The sequence below is a fragment of the Cydia splendana genome, chromosome 26, assembly GCF_910591565.1.
Source record: "Cydia splendana chromosome 26, ilCydSple1.2, whole genome shotgun sequence".
In the NCBI taxonomy this organism is placed as follows: domain Eukaryota; kingdom Metazoa; phylum Arthropoda; class Insecta; order Lepidoptera; family Tortricidae; genus Cydia; species Cydia splendana.
The window spans coordinates 3,596,763-3,613,463 of record NC_085985.1 but is presented as its reverse complement, the minus strand read 5'-3'; the positions used below and the strand labels follow the sequence as shown (position 1 = coordinate 3,613,463).

At 41.0% G+C, this 16,701-nt stretch overlaps 1 protein-coding gene across 1 annotated transcript in view; it reads left to right on the top strand.

Annotated features, from left to right (window-relative positions):
* Positions 1-15,009, top strand: part of LOC134803133 (zinc finger protein 26-like) — a 28,692-nt gene extending 13,683 nt beyond the window's left edge. Inside the window, exons 8-12 of the mRNA XM_063775841.1 lie at positions 1,202-1,337; positions 2,278-2,411; positions 3,230-3,362; positions 9,491-9,714; positions 14,865-15,009. Coding sequence (XP_063631911.1) covers positions 1,202-1,337; positions 2,278-2,411; positions 3,230-3,362; positions 9,491-9,714; positions 14,865-14,930 — 693 coding nt within the window. The 3' untranslated portion in view covers positions 14,931-15,009. The remainder of the gene's footprint in view (positions 1-1,201; positions 1,338-2,277; positions 2,412-3,229; positions 3,363-9,490; positions 9,715-14,864) is intronic.
* Positions 15,010-16,701: the final 1,692 nt, after the last annotated feature.

Here is a 16,701-nt window from a genome sequence, read left to right as displayed (position 1 = left end):
CTTTGGTTTACTGCGACATAAACGCGTATTGCTTGTGTCAGCGCAACCTAACGTGTATATATAGGCAGGCATTTAGAGAATATACGTTCTTATATTATCACACATAAGGTGTTTCAATACATACTCCCTGCTACTGCTCGAAACAACATAACAAGATCTCTCCTGTTATTTGAAGCATCTGTGGAAGGTGCATGGCTACGAGGTAAGAGCGGGAGGCAGCTATCTGTTAGAGTGAGACGTAATACATAAAACTCAGCGATCAGACTCCCAAGAAATGCCACATCTGCGATCGCGACTTCAGGCAGAAGCAGATCCTGAATAAGCATCTGTGGAAGGTGCATGGCTACGAGGTAAGAGCAGGAGGCAGCTATCTGTCTAGAGTGAGATGTAGGTAATATATAAAACCCATCGATCAGACTCCCAAGAAATGCCACATCTGCGATCGCGACTTCAGGCAGAAGCAGATCCTGAATAAGCATCTGTGGAAGGTGCATGGCTACGAGGTAAGAGCGGGAGGCAGCTATCTGTTAGAGTGAGATGTAATACCTAAAACTCAGCAACATTCCCCAAGAAATGCCACATCTGCGATCGCGACTTAAGCCAGAAGCAGATCCTGAATAAGCATCTGCGGAAGGTGCATGGCTACGAGGTAAGAGCAGGAGGCAGCTATCAGTTTAGAGTGAGATGTAGGTAATATATAAAACTCATCGATCAGACTCCCAAGAAATGCCACATCTGCGATCGCGACTTCAGGCAGAAGCAGATCCTGAATAAGCCACAGATGCTTATATACGCTTACTTGGTGAATGGCTACGAGGTTGGTCACTCTGACTCTTAAATTCAATGATATTATAACTACGAGTAGGATAGGTTATAGGCCTCCAAAATTAAAGTGCTTAATTGTCTTAATTTCTTTTTGGGCACATTTCTGACGAAGCAGTAGTCAGGGATCTCTACTAGACGACCAAAAATATTATCAAGATGTAACCAAAAATGTGTCCAAATAAATTACGGTGACATAACGCCCTAATATTTACTGGGATACAATATTTGGAACTATCTTACGAGTACGAGACTTTGTACATGTATTGTTTCGTCTATGCTCACAAAACTATCATTGTATTCGGTAAAAGTGCAGCCACAAAGTGCAAAGTGGCTACAAATGAACCGTTTGATAAAATCGGACTTTTAATTGATACAGGTGGAAAAACGCAAAGCCTTCCTATGCCCTCTATGTCCGAACCGAGTGAGCTACGGCGCTCAGTTCAGCCGACACCTACTCACCGAGCACCGAGTGAGAGAACACGTGGAGAGGCTACATCTACACTCCATGGACGGTAAGTACTCTAAGGGCCACTTGCACCATGTTACCAGCTACCATGCCATGCCATGCCAGCTTGCTTGGAGTTACCATGGTTACCAGTACAATTTGACACTGGGTTTAACCGCTTAACCCCGGGTTAGTAAGATGGTGCAAGTGACCCTAAGCAGATAATAAAAAAACCGGACAAGTGCGAGTCGGACTCGCGCACCGAGGGTTCCGTACTTTTTAGTACTTATTTGTTGCTATAGCGGCAACAGAAATACATCATCTGTGAAAATTTCAACTGTCTTGCTATCACGGTTCATGAGATACAGCCTGGTTACAGACAGACAAGAAGTCTTAGTAAAAGGGTCCCGTTTTTACCCTTTGGGTATACGGAACCCTAACTAGTGCCAGAACAAAATAAACAAAGAAGCCATGAGAAATTTAATTTTTTAGAATAGAATATCATTTATTTCAGTATAAGTACACAGTTATACAATACATACACAGAAAGAAAGAAAAAAAAAAGACTTATAACTAACTTGTACACTGAAAAAGGTAGGTAAGTAAATTTCATCGCAGTATCTCAAGCATTACGTAACTAGTCAAGTAAATATCTAGTAATTACTGTATTTAAGTATACATGTTTCGCAATTCACCTACGGAGCGGCAGCTGTCATTGACGGGGCTTCATTATACATCTTCCCAAATACTATGTAATGAAATGCAGTTAAGGTCACTCGCCAACTGGCTCCTACCAATCTAATAAATTATTATGATGTCATTAAATTTTTTACTAATCCTACAACTCTTTAAGTCCACTGCCAAGTGGCTTGGGTTCGACGACGGTGGTGCCCTTCCACACATCGACTGAAACCCCTTTTCTACCCTACCTATGTATTATTTACGCCTTGTATTATGTTTTTTATTACTATATTAAATGGTTTGCTCTATCCTACAACCCTTTCCAGAGTTCATGTTATTCAAAAGTGCCATTCAAGAGGAGACCAAGTACCGTTTCCGCAAAACAACCGCCAGCAAACAGACGATAGAGGGCGTGCGGTCGCATTATATGTGCAGCCAATCCGGAGTCTATGTATGTCAGGTAAATAACTTTTTAATTTACTCAAATAAGAAAAAAAAAACATTTTCAATCACAGAGCGTTATTATGTAATCTGTCATTCTATGGAACTTGCTAACTATGTAAACAAACCGCCATATTGAAATTGTCGCCGAATGATGAATTAACTAGTGACTTTTGTTTACATAGTTAGCACTGTAGATTCGGCGAATACCCACTGGGCCATTTTGTAAAAACCAAAGAAAAAAAAGGGAGCAAAATAAATGTTGAAACGAGCAGCGACGCCACAATAAACGACGCTGCTCATTTCAACAATAAACGCCACAAAAGTCTGCGCAGAGTTAGCTGGGTCCGTCATTTTGCAAAAACTTCCGATTACTTACTTACATACTTCAGATTGAAAAATTCCGATTTTTACTCGTTATTATATTCACAACGACGGGACTTGATCGCGTAGTTAAGTTTTAAATTTACCTCCGACGTTTCGAGGACGGCGTTGCCCCCGTGGTCTCGGAGAAGACTGGCTAAAGTTGACATCAACATCTTCTATACTCTGTATCATTAGGTATTTAAATAAAAGTAAACAAATAATTAGTACATTTTCGGGTAGTTATAACATTTATTGGCTAACCAACCAAATACAAAACCGCCTGGATCCGTCACTGAAACGACCTGACTTTAACCTACATTATTTGATCGTGTAATATGTTTTCATCTACCCTTCACATGCTTAAGGACCCATTTGAGGGTAGATTTTGTTTACTTTTATTTAAATACCTAAAGATACAGACTATAGGCGCCTGAAAGGCGTTCCTCCAACTTTGAAAACACTTGGTTACAGGGTAAAGGCAAGCGTCCGGCGCCGGAGCGGCAAATCTACAAGACGGGCAAGGCGTGCCCCGCGCACATGATCGTGACTGAAACCACCGAGGGCGTGCTCGTCACCTTCCACAAGACACACGTCGGCCATGGCCGTGAGTTACACACACACACACACACACACATACTTACATACAAGTTGTACACTATAATTATTTTCAAACTTGAAGGGTAGGACGACACCTGTCATCTCCATACAATTTATAACCTATAAACGTCAAATAGGACTTCCGGTTCGAGCGCCATCTTGATAGCCACGTGATTAATTCCTTTATTTTTTGCTCATTAATATTGTTTAAAGTGTAATATCGATAGCTTATTATACAGTAAACTAATGTGGTAGTGTGCAGTGAATGGAGAATTAACCTTGAAGCGTGTTTAACCACCATTTTGGAGTCAACGGCCGGTCCACGTGCTACTTGTAAAGTCCAGCTATCGCTTTACAGGAGCTAATAAAATCACCGTACACTGTCTTGTATTAACCGTACAAGTAGCATTGCAAGCTGTATATAAGCTGTATTAAAGTTTATTTGTATACTATAAGCTGTACAGTTAGGCTGTACAAAGGCTGTATAAGCGCTTATACAGCCCTTATAAGTAATAAAAGGGCCCAAATTATACAGCCTTTGGCGTTATTAGAGCTGTACAGTAGCTGTATAAGCAATACATAAGCTGCATAATAGCTGCATTACAGCTATATTTCGGTGTAACAGGAAACCTTAACACTACAGATAATCTCGTATAAGTACGATATAAGAATATAAGTTTTAAATGAGTTATAAGAAAGAATTACAAGAGAATAATAATCATTTAAGAAACTAAAATGTCTTAATCTTGTTCATTCGTAATATAGTAATGGCGACAATAAAGTGTTATAGTGGATGGTAAAAGTAAAAGTAAATATTATACAGGACTTGAATGGAATATTACATTATTGGTAAGTGCGGATTATTATTTATTGTGAACCTGTGTATCTTTTCTGGCAAAATATTTACGCGCCTGCAAAATAACAAAGAGAAACCATATGGAAAATATCAAAAATCGGTAAAGTTACTGTTTGTTTTTAAGGTTAGAGTATCAAAAATATTTATAAATATTAATTCTAAGACTAAACAATTTATTTTAGCTGGTAATCATAACACGGCGTTAGTCTGCTAAATATTTGCAAGTATTTCTTTAATTATATTTACAAATACGTTTTTTTCTTATTGTAAAATGGCGACAATTTTTAAACAGCCCACAGGATAGTTGGAGAGCATTATAATCTTAGTAAAGTCTGGGGTTGGAGTCGGAACCTACCAATCTGAGAAACCATATGGAAAATATCAAAAATCGGTAAAGTTACTGTTTGTTTTTAAGGTTAGAGTATCAAAAATATTTATAAATATTAATTCTAAGACTAAACAATTTATTTTAGCTGGTAATCATAACACGGCGTTAGTCTGCTAAATATTTGCAAGTATTTCTTTAATTATATTTACAAATACGTTTTTTTCTTATTGTAAAATGGCGACAATTTTTAAACAGCCCACAGGATAGTTGGAGAGCATTATAATCTTAGTAAAGTCTGGGGTTGGAGTCGGAACCTACCAATCTGAATTCGCATGCTCCGCTTCGTTCCGGAAGGTTCCCGTGCTGGATCCGGAATCCCTTTTTTGAAGACGGCCACCTCCAAGTTCAACGTTCTGCGACGTAGTGCAGGGAAGTGACCCCTATCAAGGACTCGTTTCACCACTGTTAATTGCCAGCTCAGAAAAGATCCACGACCTTGTCTTTCCTTTAGTTTTTCTTATTTTTTTAAAATTATATTTCGTAAAATTTACTCTGGTTAGTTTTCTTTCGTCTCATTTTGCAATCTACCTACTTCATGCGACGCTAAACGTCACATTGGCTGTGTAATAAATGGAGTGTCTTTTACAGCTTTTGTAATTAAAACAGCTTTATAATAGAATATTTGTATTCGTTTGGCTGTATTTCGGTTCTCCGTACATAAGTTATAATTGTCTTTAGAGATCCGTATAACAAATAAAAAACCTGTACTGTAACTGTCATATATTCCTTTAGTTTTATAATACACTTATTTTTAGAAATCATTACACTACTATACTTATACGAGTGTAAAATTACGCCAAAATATTGTTATAAGCGACTCTATCAGTAATACAGTAAAAAGCTGTACTATAGCTGCCATTTATTCATTTGGTTTTATAATACCCTTACAGACAGAAGTTATACAACTACTATTCTTATAGGAGAGTAAGATTACGCCATAAGAAATAGCTTTAAAACGGGGTTGACAGATACATTTGTACAGCTACAAGTGCCAAGTGATACTACAATACAGCCTGTATACAGCTTTTACGATAAAATTAGCTTGTAGTGTTTCACAACACTTAATGTTTTAAAACGGAGTTGACAGATACTTTTGTACAGCTAAAAGTGCCAAGTGTTACTACAATACAGCCTGTATACAGCTTTTACGATAGAATTAGCTTGTAGTCTCTCACAACTCTTTTAGTTTTATAGTAGATTTTTTATATTCTGATAAAGCACCCCATGCTTCCGCAGAATCCTTTATAATGATTTTATACAGCTTGAGCTGTACTAGCAAAAAGCAGAGCTTTGTAAGGGCTCGCGGAATTTTTCTACCTATATAGTTATAATTACTAAGGTAGTTTTTAATAAGAGATTCATCTTAAAAAACCGGACAAGTGCGAGTCGGACTCGCCCGCCGAGGGTCCCGTACAAATTTAACGTATTTATTAATTTATTTACAAAAAAAATAGCTTTCAAATATTTTCCCAGTACTTGTAGTGACGATATTACTTGCCAAATTTCATAGTTCTAGAAATTCTAGATCAACGGGAATTACCATACTTAAGGGGGCCCACAGATTACCAGTTCGCCGGACGATATCAACCTGTCAGTTGTTCGGAACTGTCAAATTTTGCGTTTAACTGACCGGCTGATATCGTCCGGCGAAGTCAGTCAGTGGGCCCCTTTATAGGTACATTTTGATTCCTTTGAGAGTTTCGAAATATAATTTTTTTGCGGCATAAACGGCCGTGTTTTTTTTTCCGATCACTTACAACTCTTAGAAGTTTAAATTTTTCACAGCTTTTAGGACCTAAGTTATGCTTTTAATTTCAACTCGATACATCCACGCGTTCCCGAGATAAAAGGTCTTTTAGTAGACAGACGGACGGACAACAAAAGTGATCCTATAAGGGTTCCGTATTTTTCCTTTTGAGGTACGGAACTCTAAAAATGATATGATATGATATAAGGGCTTCTATAAATAATTAATACCCCAAATCATTTTGTATTATATTATATCAAGAGTGTTTGTATTATATTATATCAATAGGTACTTATATTTAATAGTTTAACTTCGAGCAAGCCTCACAAATGTCCGGAGCACCTATAGCTTCTTGACCGGTAGACATGAATATGGGCGTAGCGATGTGACAACCCCATCGCGTGCTGATGGACCAGTACAATCAGTCAACGCAGGGCAGCTTGTGGAGAGCTGTTGGGAAGAAACATTCCCACGGCTCCTGGGAAGTGGGAAGTTCTGCCACCCGATAGAAGGGTGGATAAAAAGGGCCCTCTGCCTCTGTCTTGCTTTAGCCGGTCGCCCAGAGTGGAAAGCGACATCGATTTTGACATTTGAAACGATAAGGCAGTAATATCACGCTGTAATACTGCTGCCGACTGCGATATTAGTGCCGACTATATTACTGCAAATGTCAATAATACTGGCAGCGACATCAATTTTCGTCATCGTTAAATGTAAGGTAGTAATGTCGCGCTGCAATACTGCTGCCGATTGCAATATTACTGCAGACTACATTACTGTCGCAAATGTCATAAACCCTGGCAGTGACATCGATTCTGTCTTCTGAAACAGTAAGGCAGTAATATCGCGATGCAATACTGCTGCCGACTGCGATATTACTGTCGACTGCATTACTACCGCAAATGTCAAAAACCCTGGCAGCGACATCGATTTTGGCATTTGAAACAGTAAGGCAGTACTATCGCCCTGCAATACTGCTGCCAACAGCGATATTACTGCCGACTGCATTACTACCGCAAATATCAAAAATCCTGGCAGCGCCTGTCATTTGCGCGCTGCAATACTGCTACCGTTTGCAATATTACTGCAGACTACATTACTGTCGCAAATGTCATAAACCCTGGCAGTGACATTGATTTTGTCTTTTGAAACAGTAAGGCAGTAATATCGCGCTACAATACTGCTGCCGACTGCGACATTACTGCCGACTGCATTACTACTGCAAATGTCAAAAACCCTGGCAGCGACATCGATTTTGGCATTTGAAACAGTAAGGCAGTACTATCGCCCTGCAATACTGCTGCCAACAGCGATATTACTGCCGACTGCATTACTAGGTACCGCAAATATAAAAAATCCTGGCAGCGATATTGATTTCGACATTTGCGCGCTACAATACTGCTGCCGACTGCGATATTACTGCCAACTGCATTACTGCCGCAATTTCGAAATCAATCACGTGTGATTTTAACCGCCATAGTAGTAAAAACGATTATCGATTCAATCAAAAAATATATAGTCACGTATTAAATTTCACCCATAATTAATTATGATTACCTACTAATAGGGTATGTATTTGACTGTACTTAAGATAAATTATTTTACACCATGCAAGAAATAAAGCATCAGAAGTTTAATAGAGAAAGGTAGATAGCAGTTATTTTTAGTCACAATTTCTATTTTAAAACCCGATAACAACTATAAAGAGTAGGTACATAATTTGCTTGTGACGTCACATGCTAGTGTTTCATATAAATTCCATAGTAGCAAATCGTTTTGACAGTTCGAAAAAAGAAACTCATTTGACTAGTATAGGTAGTCAAATACCCAATTATATTGAGCCACAAAAACCCAGCGCATTTTAACGGAACAACCTTTAACCTTGTCACTACTAACGCCATCTGTTAGAAAAAGAAATAACTAACATTAGTCCAACAGATGGCGTTAGTAGTAATACACATTATTTACCCTTTTATTTATTTTTTATGTTTATATAATGATATTTTTATGATTGATAACACATATAGACATGAATATAAATTACTATGTTAAATCTCAAACCTAACAGTGCGATAGTTTTTCCGTAAAGTGTACCACAAGAATGCATAGATTGTCGAATAGTGATAGGGCTCGCTTCGCTCGCCCTAATAATGTCTGTAAAGTACCTTTTATACAGCTTAAATCTTTTCTGACACTCTTATACGTCCCTTAAATCACTCTAAGTTCTTAATTGGCTGCTATATTGATGTTGCCGACACTTCCATGCTACTTGGGCGTACAAGTTTAGTCGTATTACCTTGCTCCTAATACCTTGATACTGGCGAAATGGTAACGTCTTGGGTCGCCCCATTCGTTTTTCGTCAAGTTCTTAAATTAGTCCTATTCTGCTTTCGTCACCCATTCTACATTCGTCGGTGGCTTTCAATGTAGAATGCGTGACGAAAGCAGAATAGGACTAATTTAAGAACTTGACGAAAAACGAATGGGACGACCCAAGACGATACCGGCGAAATAGTCCCACTGGACTGAAGGCATAATTTTAAAAGAATGAATGAACGCCACATCTCGCAATATTGTGTTGAAATGACAGGTGTCATCCTACCCTTTGAGGTTGAAAAATATTATACATGGCACTATGCCTTCCCCCCTCGTGTAAATTTCATCCGATAGCGTGACGAGCGTTCGCGTTTGCGTTATGTCTATTTTTGTATGGCATTTTGAACAGCGCGCCAAGCGGGACGTTTTGGAAACTCGGAAATTCCATATAAAATGACACTTCAAACGCGTACGTCACGTCACGCCATCGAATGAAAATTACACTAGGGGGCGGTACTGGTAAGTGTGTAAAAATAAAGCGGTATCCAGACGGGACTGATCAAATCGGTCGATTTGATCAGAAATGAAATTGGCGTCAATCTCCAATTTTAGATTTATGGTGTATTAGAGCCCTCTAAATTGAAAAAATGCCCCAGAACGAAAATACTGGCGTCACAAATTGGTATTCTTGCGTCCGCACCTCATTTCGGCGGTAGAATTCGGCGAGCCAAAATGGCGTTTGCGTCCGTCCGCACGTCCTGATTCGATCGGGCAATTTAATCAGATTGGCGAAAAAATGGCGATACGCTTTAACTCAACCCTTTCCAGCTTGCCCGTACTACCAGCCCCGCGAAACCAAGAAACCCAAAACGGAGACCATCTCCACCCTCCAGCCGGAGCCGGACCCGGAACCGGAGCCCGAGGAGGCGGCCGGGTTCGACGCCGCGTGGATCTGCGACTCGTGCGGCATGGCGTTCATGGACGCCGGCGAGTTCAGGGAGCATGTCGCCACGCACGGGCTGGTGCTGTTCCCGTGCCAGTACTGCGAGAGTGTGAGTGTCTTTATAACTTATGCTGGCCTGGTACCAAAGACGTATGAAAACAGTCGGAACGGGCGTTTTTGTGACAAATTGTGAGTATTTCTGATAACTATTGGGTTGCTTGACCTTTTAACCTTTTGGACGCCAATGACCGATATATCCGCACCGCAAGTCCAACGCCAAAGAAGGATTAATCGGTCACATACCACAGAGCAACATAGACCTACGTGCATAATGCATAAAGTTCAATTTCAGTTTTGACACTTCGGTGACGTGGCGTCCGAGTGACAGCTTTTGTGTTTGACACGGCGTCGAAAAGGTTAAAGTGAATTTTGAGACCTACTTTACAGTCATGTTTACTTGAACTTGAATACAGAAATTAAACTTAGGTAACTGTCTCAAAATGTACTTCTTAGAGGAGACTCAAGCCCAGCAGTTGACGTCTTTTGGGTGATATGATGATGATAAGGTAGATAGACATCCGGATCGGGGGCCCGAGGAGTCGGCCGGGTTCGACGCCGCGTGGATCTGCGCCTCGTGCGGCATGGCGTTCATGGACGCCGGCGAGTTCAGGGAGCATGTCGCCACGCACGGGCTGGTGCTGTTCCCGTGCCAGTACTGCGAGAGTGTGAGTGTCTTTATAACTTATGGTTGCCTGGTACTATAAAGACGTATGAAAACAGTTGGAGCAGACGTTTCTGTGACAAATTGTGAGTATGTTTGATAACTAATTGGGTTGAATGACCTTTTAAAGTGAATTTTGAGACCTACTTAACAGTCACGTTTACTTGAACTTGAAACAGAAATTAAACTTAGGTAACTGTCTCAAAATGTACTTCTTAGAGGAGACTTAAGTCCAGCAGTAGTCTTTTGGGTGATATGATGATGATAAGGTAGATAGACAACCGGAACCGGAGCCCGAGGAGACGGCCGGGTTCGACGCCGCGTGGACCTGCGACTCGTGCGGCATGGCGTTCATGGACGCCGGCGAGTTCAGGGAGCATGTCGCCACGCACGGGCTAGTGCTGTTCCCGTGCCAGTACTGCGAGAGTGTGAGTGTCTTTATAACTTATGCTGGCCTGGTACCAAAGACGTATGAAAACAGTTGGAGTAGACGTTTTTGTGACAAATTGTGAGTATTTCTGATAACTATTGGGTTGCTTGCCCTTTTAAAGTGAATTTTGAGACCTACTTAACAGTCACGTTTACTGGAACTTGAAACAGAAATTAAACTTAGGTAACTGTCTCAAAATTTACTTCTTAGAGGAGACTCAAGTCCAGCAGTTGTCTTTTGGGTGATATGATGATGATAAGGTAGATAGACAACCGGAACCGGAGCCCGAGGAGACGGCCGGGTTCGACGCCGCGTGGACCTGCGACTCGTACGGCATGGCGTTCATGGACGCCGGCGAGTTCAGGGAGCATGTCGCCACGCACGGGCTAGTGCTGTTCCCGTGCCAGTACTGCGAGAGTGTGAGTGTCTTTATAACTTATGCTGGCCTGGTACCAAAGACGTATGAAAACAGTTGGAGTAGACGTTTTTGTGACAAATTGTGAGTATTTCTGATAACTATTGGGTTGCTTGCCCTTTTAAAGTGAATTTTGAGACCTACTTAACAGTCACGTTTACTGGAACTTGAAACAGAAATTAAACTTAGGTAACTGTCTCAAAATTTACTTCTTAGAGGAGACTCAAGTCCAGCAGTTGTCTTTTGGGTGATATGATGATGATAAGGTAGATAGACAACCGGAACCGGAGCCCGAGGAGACGGCCGGGTTCGACGCCGCGTGGACCTGCGACTCGTGCGGCATGGCGTTCATGGACGCCGGCGAGTTCAGGGAGCATGTCGCCACGCACGGGCTAGTGCTGTTCCCGTGTCAGTACTGCGAGAGTGTGAGTGTCTTTATAACTTATGCTGGCCTGGTACCAAAGACGTATGAAAACAGTTGGAGCAGACGTTGTTGTGACAAATTGTGAGTATTTCTGATAACTATTGGGTTGCTTGCCCTTTTAAAGTGAATTTTGAGACATACTTTACAGTCATGTTATACTCGAACTTGAAATACAGAAATTAAACTTAGGTAACTGTCTCAAAATGTAATTCTTAGAGGTGACTCAAGCCCAGCAGTTGACGTCTTTTGGGTGATATGATGATGATAAGGTAGATAGACATCCGGAGCCGGAGCCCGAGGAGGCGGCCGGGTTCGACGCCGCGTGGATCTGCGACTCGTGCGGCATGGCGTTCATGGACGCCGGCGAGTTCAGGGAGCATGTCGCCACGCACGGGCTAGTGCTGTTCCCGTGCCAGTACTGCGAGAGTGTGAGTGTCTTTATAACTTATGCTGGCCTGGTACCAAAGACGTATGAAAACAGTTGGAGCAGACGTTGTTGTGACAAATTGTGAGTATTTCTGATAACTATTGGGTTGCTTGATCTTTCAAAGTGAATTTTGAGACCTACTTTACAGTCATATTAGGTAACTGTCTCAAAATTTACACTTCTTTGAGGAGACTCAAGTCCAGCAGTTGTCTTTTGGGTGATATGATGATGATAAGGTAGATAGACAACCGGAACCGGAGCCCGAGGAGACGGCCGGGTTCGACGCCGCGTGGACCTGCGACTCGTGCGGCATGGCGTTCATGGACGCCGGCGAGTTCAGGGAGCATGTCGCCACGCACGGGCTGGTGCTGTTCCCGTGCCAGTACTGCGAGAGTGTGAGTGTCTTTATAACTTATGGTTGCCTGGTACTATAAAGACGTATGAAAACAGTTGGAGCAGACGTTTCTGTGACAAATTGTGAGTATTTTTGATAACTAATTGGGTTGAATGACCTTTTAAAGTGAATTTTGAGACCTACTTAACAGTCACGTTTACTTGAACTTGAAACAGAAATTAAACTTAGGTAACTGTCTCAAAATGTACTTCTTAGAGGAGACTCAAGTCCAGCAGTTGTCTTTTGGGTGATATGATGATGATAAGGTAGATAGACAACCGGAACCGGAGCCCGAGGAGACGGCCGGGTTCGACGCCGCGTGGACCTGCGACTCGTGCGGCATGGCGTTCATGGACGCCGGCGAGTTCAGGGAGCATGTCGCCACGCACGGGCTAGTGCTGTTCCCGTGCCAGTACTGCGAGAGTGTGAGTGTCTTTATAACTTATGGTTGCCTGGTACTATAAAGACGTATGAAAACAGTTGGAGCAGACGTTTCTGTGACAAATTGTAAGTATTTTTGATAACTAATTGGGTTGAATGACCTTTTAAAGTGAATTTTGAGACCTACTTAACAGTCACGTTTACTTGAACTTGAAACAGAAATTAAACTTAGGTAACTGTCTCAAAATGTACTTCTTAGAGGAGACTCAAGTCCAGCAGTTGTCTTTTGGGTGATATGATGATGATAAGGTAGATAGACAACCGGAGCCGGGGCCCGAGGAGGCGGCCGGGTTCGACGCCGCGTGGACCTGCGACTCGTGCGGCATGGCGTTCATGGACGCCGGCGAGTTCAGGGAGCATGTCGCCACGCACGGGCTGGTGCTGTTCCCGTGGGCAGTACTGCGAGAGTGTGAGTGTCTTTATAACATAACTTATGGTTGCCTGGTACTATAAAGACGTATTAACAGTTGGACAGACAGTTTCTGTGACAAATTGTGAGTATTTCTGATAACTAATTGGGTTGCTTGACCTTTTAAAGTGAATTTTGAGACATACTTTACAGTCATTGTTATACTTGAACTTGAAATACAGAAATTAAACTTAGGTAACTGTCTCGAAATGTATTTCTTAGAGGAGACTCAAGTCCAGCAGTTGTCTTTTGGGTGATATGATGATGATAAGGTAGATAGACTACCGTAACCGGAGCCCGAGGAGGTGGTCGGGTTCGACGCCGCGTGGACCTGCGACTCGTGCGGCATGGCGTTCATGGACGCCGGCGAGTTCAGGGAGCATGTCGCCACGCACGGGCTAGTGCTGTTCCCGTGCCAGTACTGCGAGAGTGTGAGTGTCTTTATAACTTATGCTGGCCTGGTACCAAAGACGTATGAAAACAGTTGGAGCAGACGTTGTTGTGACAAATTGTGAGTATTTCTGATAACTATTGGGTTGCTTGATCTTTCAAAGTGAATTTTGAGACCTACTTTACAGTCATATTAGGTAACTGTCTCAAAATTTACACTTCTTTGAGGAGACTCAAGTCCAGCAGTTGTCTTTTGGGTGATATGATGATGATAAGGTAGATAGACAACCGGAGCCGGGGCCCGAGGAGGCGGTCGGGTTCGACGCCGCGTGGATCTGCGACTCGAGCCTCGGAGTAATTAACAATGGAGCCGCCATTAACAGGCGTTCCCCTCTGTCGAAAAAAGGCGGCCAATGGTCAACCACATGTCAACCATATGTATGGACTGACGTTTATCTGACATGACGTACCTATACATTTGATGTGCCCCTCCCCCGCAAAAAACGGCAGACTATTTTGTACCGACAATTTTAGACATGGCGTCTCCGTTGGTTATATCCTCTAAGACTCGAGCGGAAATTTTGCGGTCGGCTCTTCTACCATTATTTTGAGGCTGGGGTTTCATACTCGGTATAATAGGTGCCAATCTGCCAATAGGGGATATTACTGCAATGTTCTGCCGCCAGAGTGCAGCACTACCGACTCTAGTAAATTCATAGACTAACTTATACATACTGTGCCTTAAACTGTTTTTTTGACAAGTTTTCACAGACAATAAAATATGACATTGATGCATCAAGGCGGTTTGTTAACAAGGGCCTACCGGTAAACGCGAAAATCGAAATTTAGTTATCTGCCTCTTTATCGCTCGAATATGCAAGAGTGATAGAGAGGCAGAAACCGAACTTTCGATTGTCGTGTTTCACGGTAGGCCCTGTGATTGACGTAGTGACGCATGATGTGACATTGATGTTTGTTTACTGTGCTAGTTGAGTCGCTTAACTTGAAACTCGGGTAAATCCATCTGTCAGATTATGCGATTTTGGTATTAAGAAAAGGTAATAGGGTATACATTTGCTGAGGGCCGAATGGATTTACCCGCGTTTGAAGTTAAGCAACACAGTTGTGCCACCTACGCAGAGCTTTGCCTAATATTCCCTATTACTTAAAATTATCGTATACATATATAACCGGTTTGTTTTTTACAGGTATTTCAAAATCTAGAAGCGTGGTCTCGCCACCTGAGGATCGAACACAACGTCTTGTTGTTCTGAGTTGAAAATTATGTTTAGAATAAGAGTATTGGTTTTATTTTGTTATACGCATGAGTTGTTTTCAGTTTTTATGTCATACTAAATAATAAATTTGTTATCAAATAAATTTAATTAATTAATTAAATATCGTGTTTGTTTTATAGATATAGCGACCCGGCCCGGCTTCGCATGGGTTAACAAATTATACACCTAAACCTTCCTCAAGAATCTCTATTGATAGGTGAAGACCGCATGAAAATCCATCCAGTGAGTTTATCGCGAACATGCAACAGACGGACGCGGCGGGGGACTTTGTTTTATAAGGTGTAGTGAAGATTGTGTGCTATTGTGAATGGCTGTCCCTCCCTAACGCATGGTGCCTATGACGCGATCCCTTTCTCTTTCTCGCTCACAAGACTGCCCAAATAATTGAGTCAAATACCACTGTCACCTGAGGGTTAAGGGTTACCTACGTCATTTAACCTTTTGGACGCCAATGACCGATATACAGGGTGTTTGGTACATCGTTTGCCAAATTAAAACGGCAGATAGGTTGAGGGTCATTCCATAATAAACGCTACCAAGGGTTCAAAAATGAAAAATAGTTTAAGAAGTCAACACTAACCTATTTCCATAGAAAACATACCAAACCTTCATGTCAGAAAAATAAAACCGGAAAAAAATCAATTTTTACATATTTTTCATGTACTTGATCACAACGTTTAAATGATAGGCGTAAAACTAATTTTATACAGCGATATTGGCAAGACTAATTAAAAAGAAAGTAACTGTAAACTGTTACAAATTTCCCGCAGTTATTTCAGGTAAAATATCGTAATTTTATAATTTGTCTTTAAAAATATTAAAAAGCATGGATTAATCGGTTTTTAGAAGAGTATTCTAGACTGTGGTCTCAAAGTAACACCCGAAACGAAAAAGAGATAAAAGTATGTGTAACTTTTCCCGTAATTAACTATAGCCAAACATGTTTTGCCAAAGAAAGGCTATGATGTGAACCTATGCAAATGTGTAATAGTTGTTGTTTTAGCGTCTGCTTTAGTCGTATGTTTTAAAGTTTGAAGTTGTGTAACACCCGAAACGTGTTGATCGTCCGCCTGTCATTCCCCGGCTTTTCTCCGTGATGGTTAGTGCTAGAAAGCTGCAATTTGGCATGGATACATAAATCAATCATGGCGACAAAGTAGTAACACAAAAACTACAAAAAGAATTTTTTTTTAGGTTTGCTCCTGTACAAAATATTTTTAATTTTTTTGCGACTTTAATCCTTTGATGTGGGGTGTCGTTGGATAGATCTTTCAAAATGAATAGGTGTCACCATCAACCATTTTTTGATTAAGTGAATATTTTCGGTAATATTCGCATCGAAAGAAAAATAATTATGATATCTTCAAGAAACAGTTTTTATTGTTAAGATTAATGTATTTTATAATAATTCAGCATTTATTACTTATGTTTTTCATCGAATTTATTAAAACGACAATAATTTCAATAAAATGAGCCATAATTTCGTATAAATCTGTCTTAATTTCGTACTCGTAACACCCGAAACGAACCATGAGTAACACCCGAAACAGGTAATTTATTTTATTAAAATTAATTGAAAAGTGATACTAAGTGTTACTTCAGTGTTTCAGTAGACTATACTAACTATTATGCCTTGACATAAATAAAACTGGAGGTTACTTGACAAAATTCGCTAAATTATGCATTTTGGTACTGATGGTCAGAAGGTATAGGCCAATTCCTGTAACGCCCGAAACAGCTACTTTTT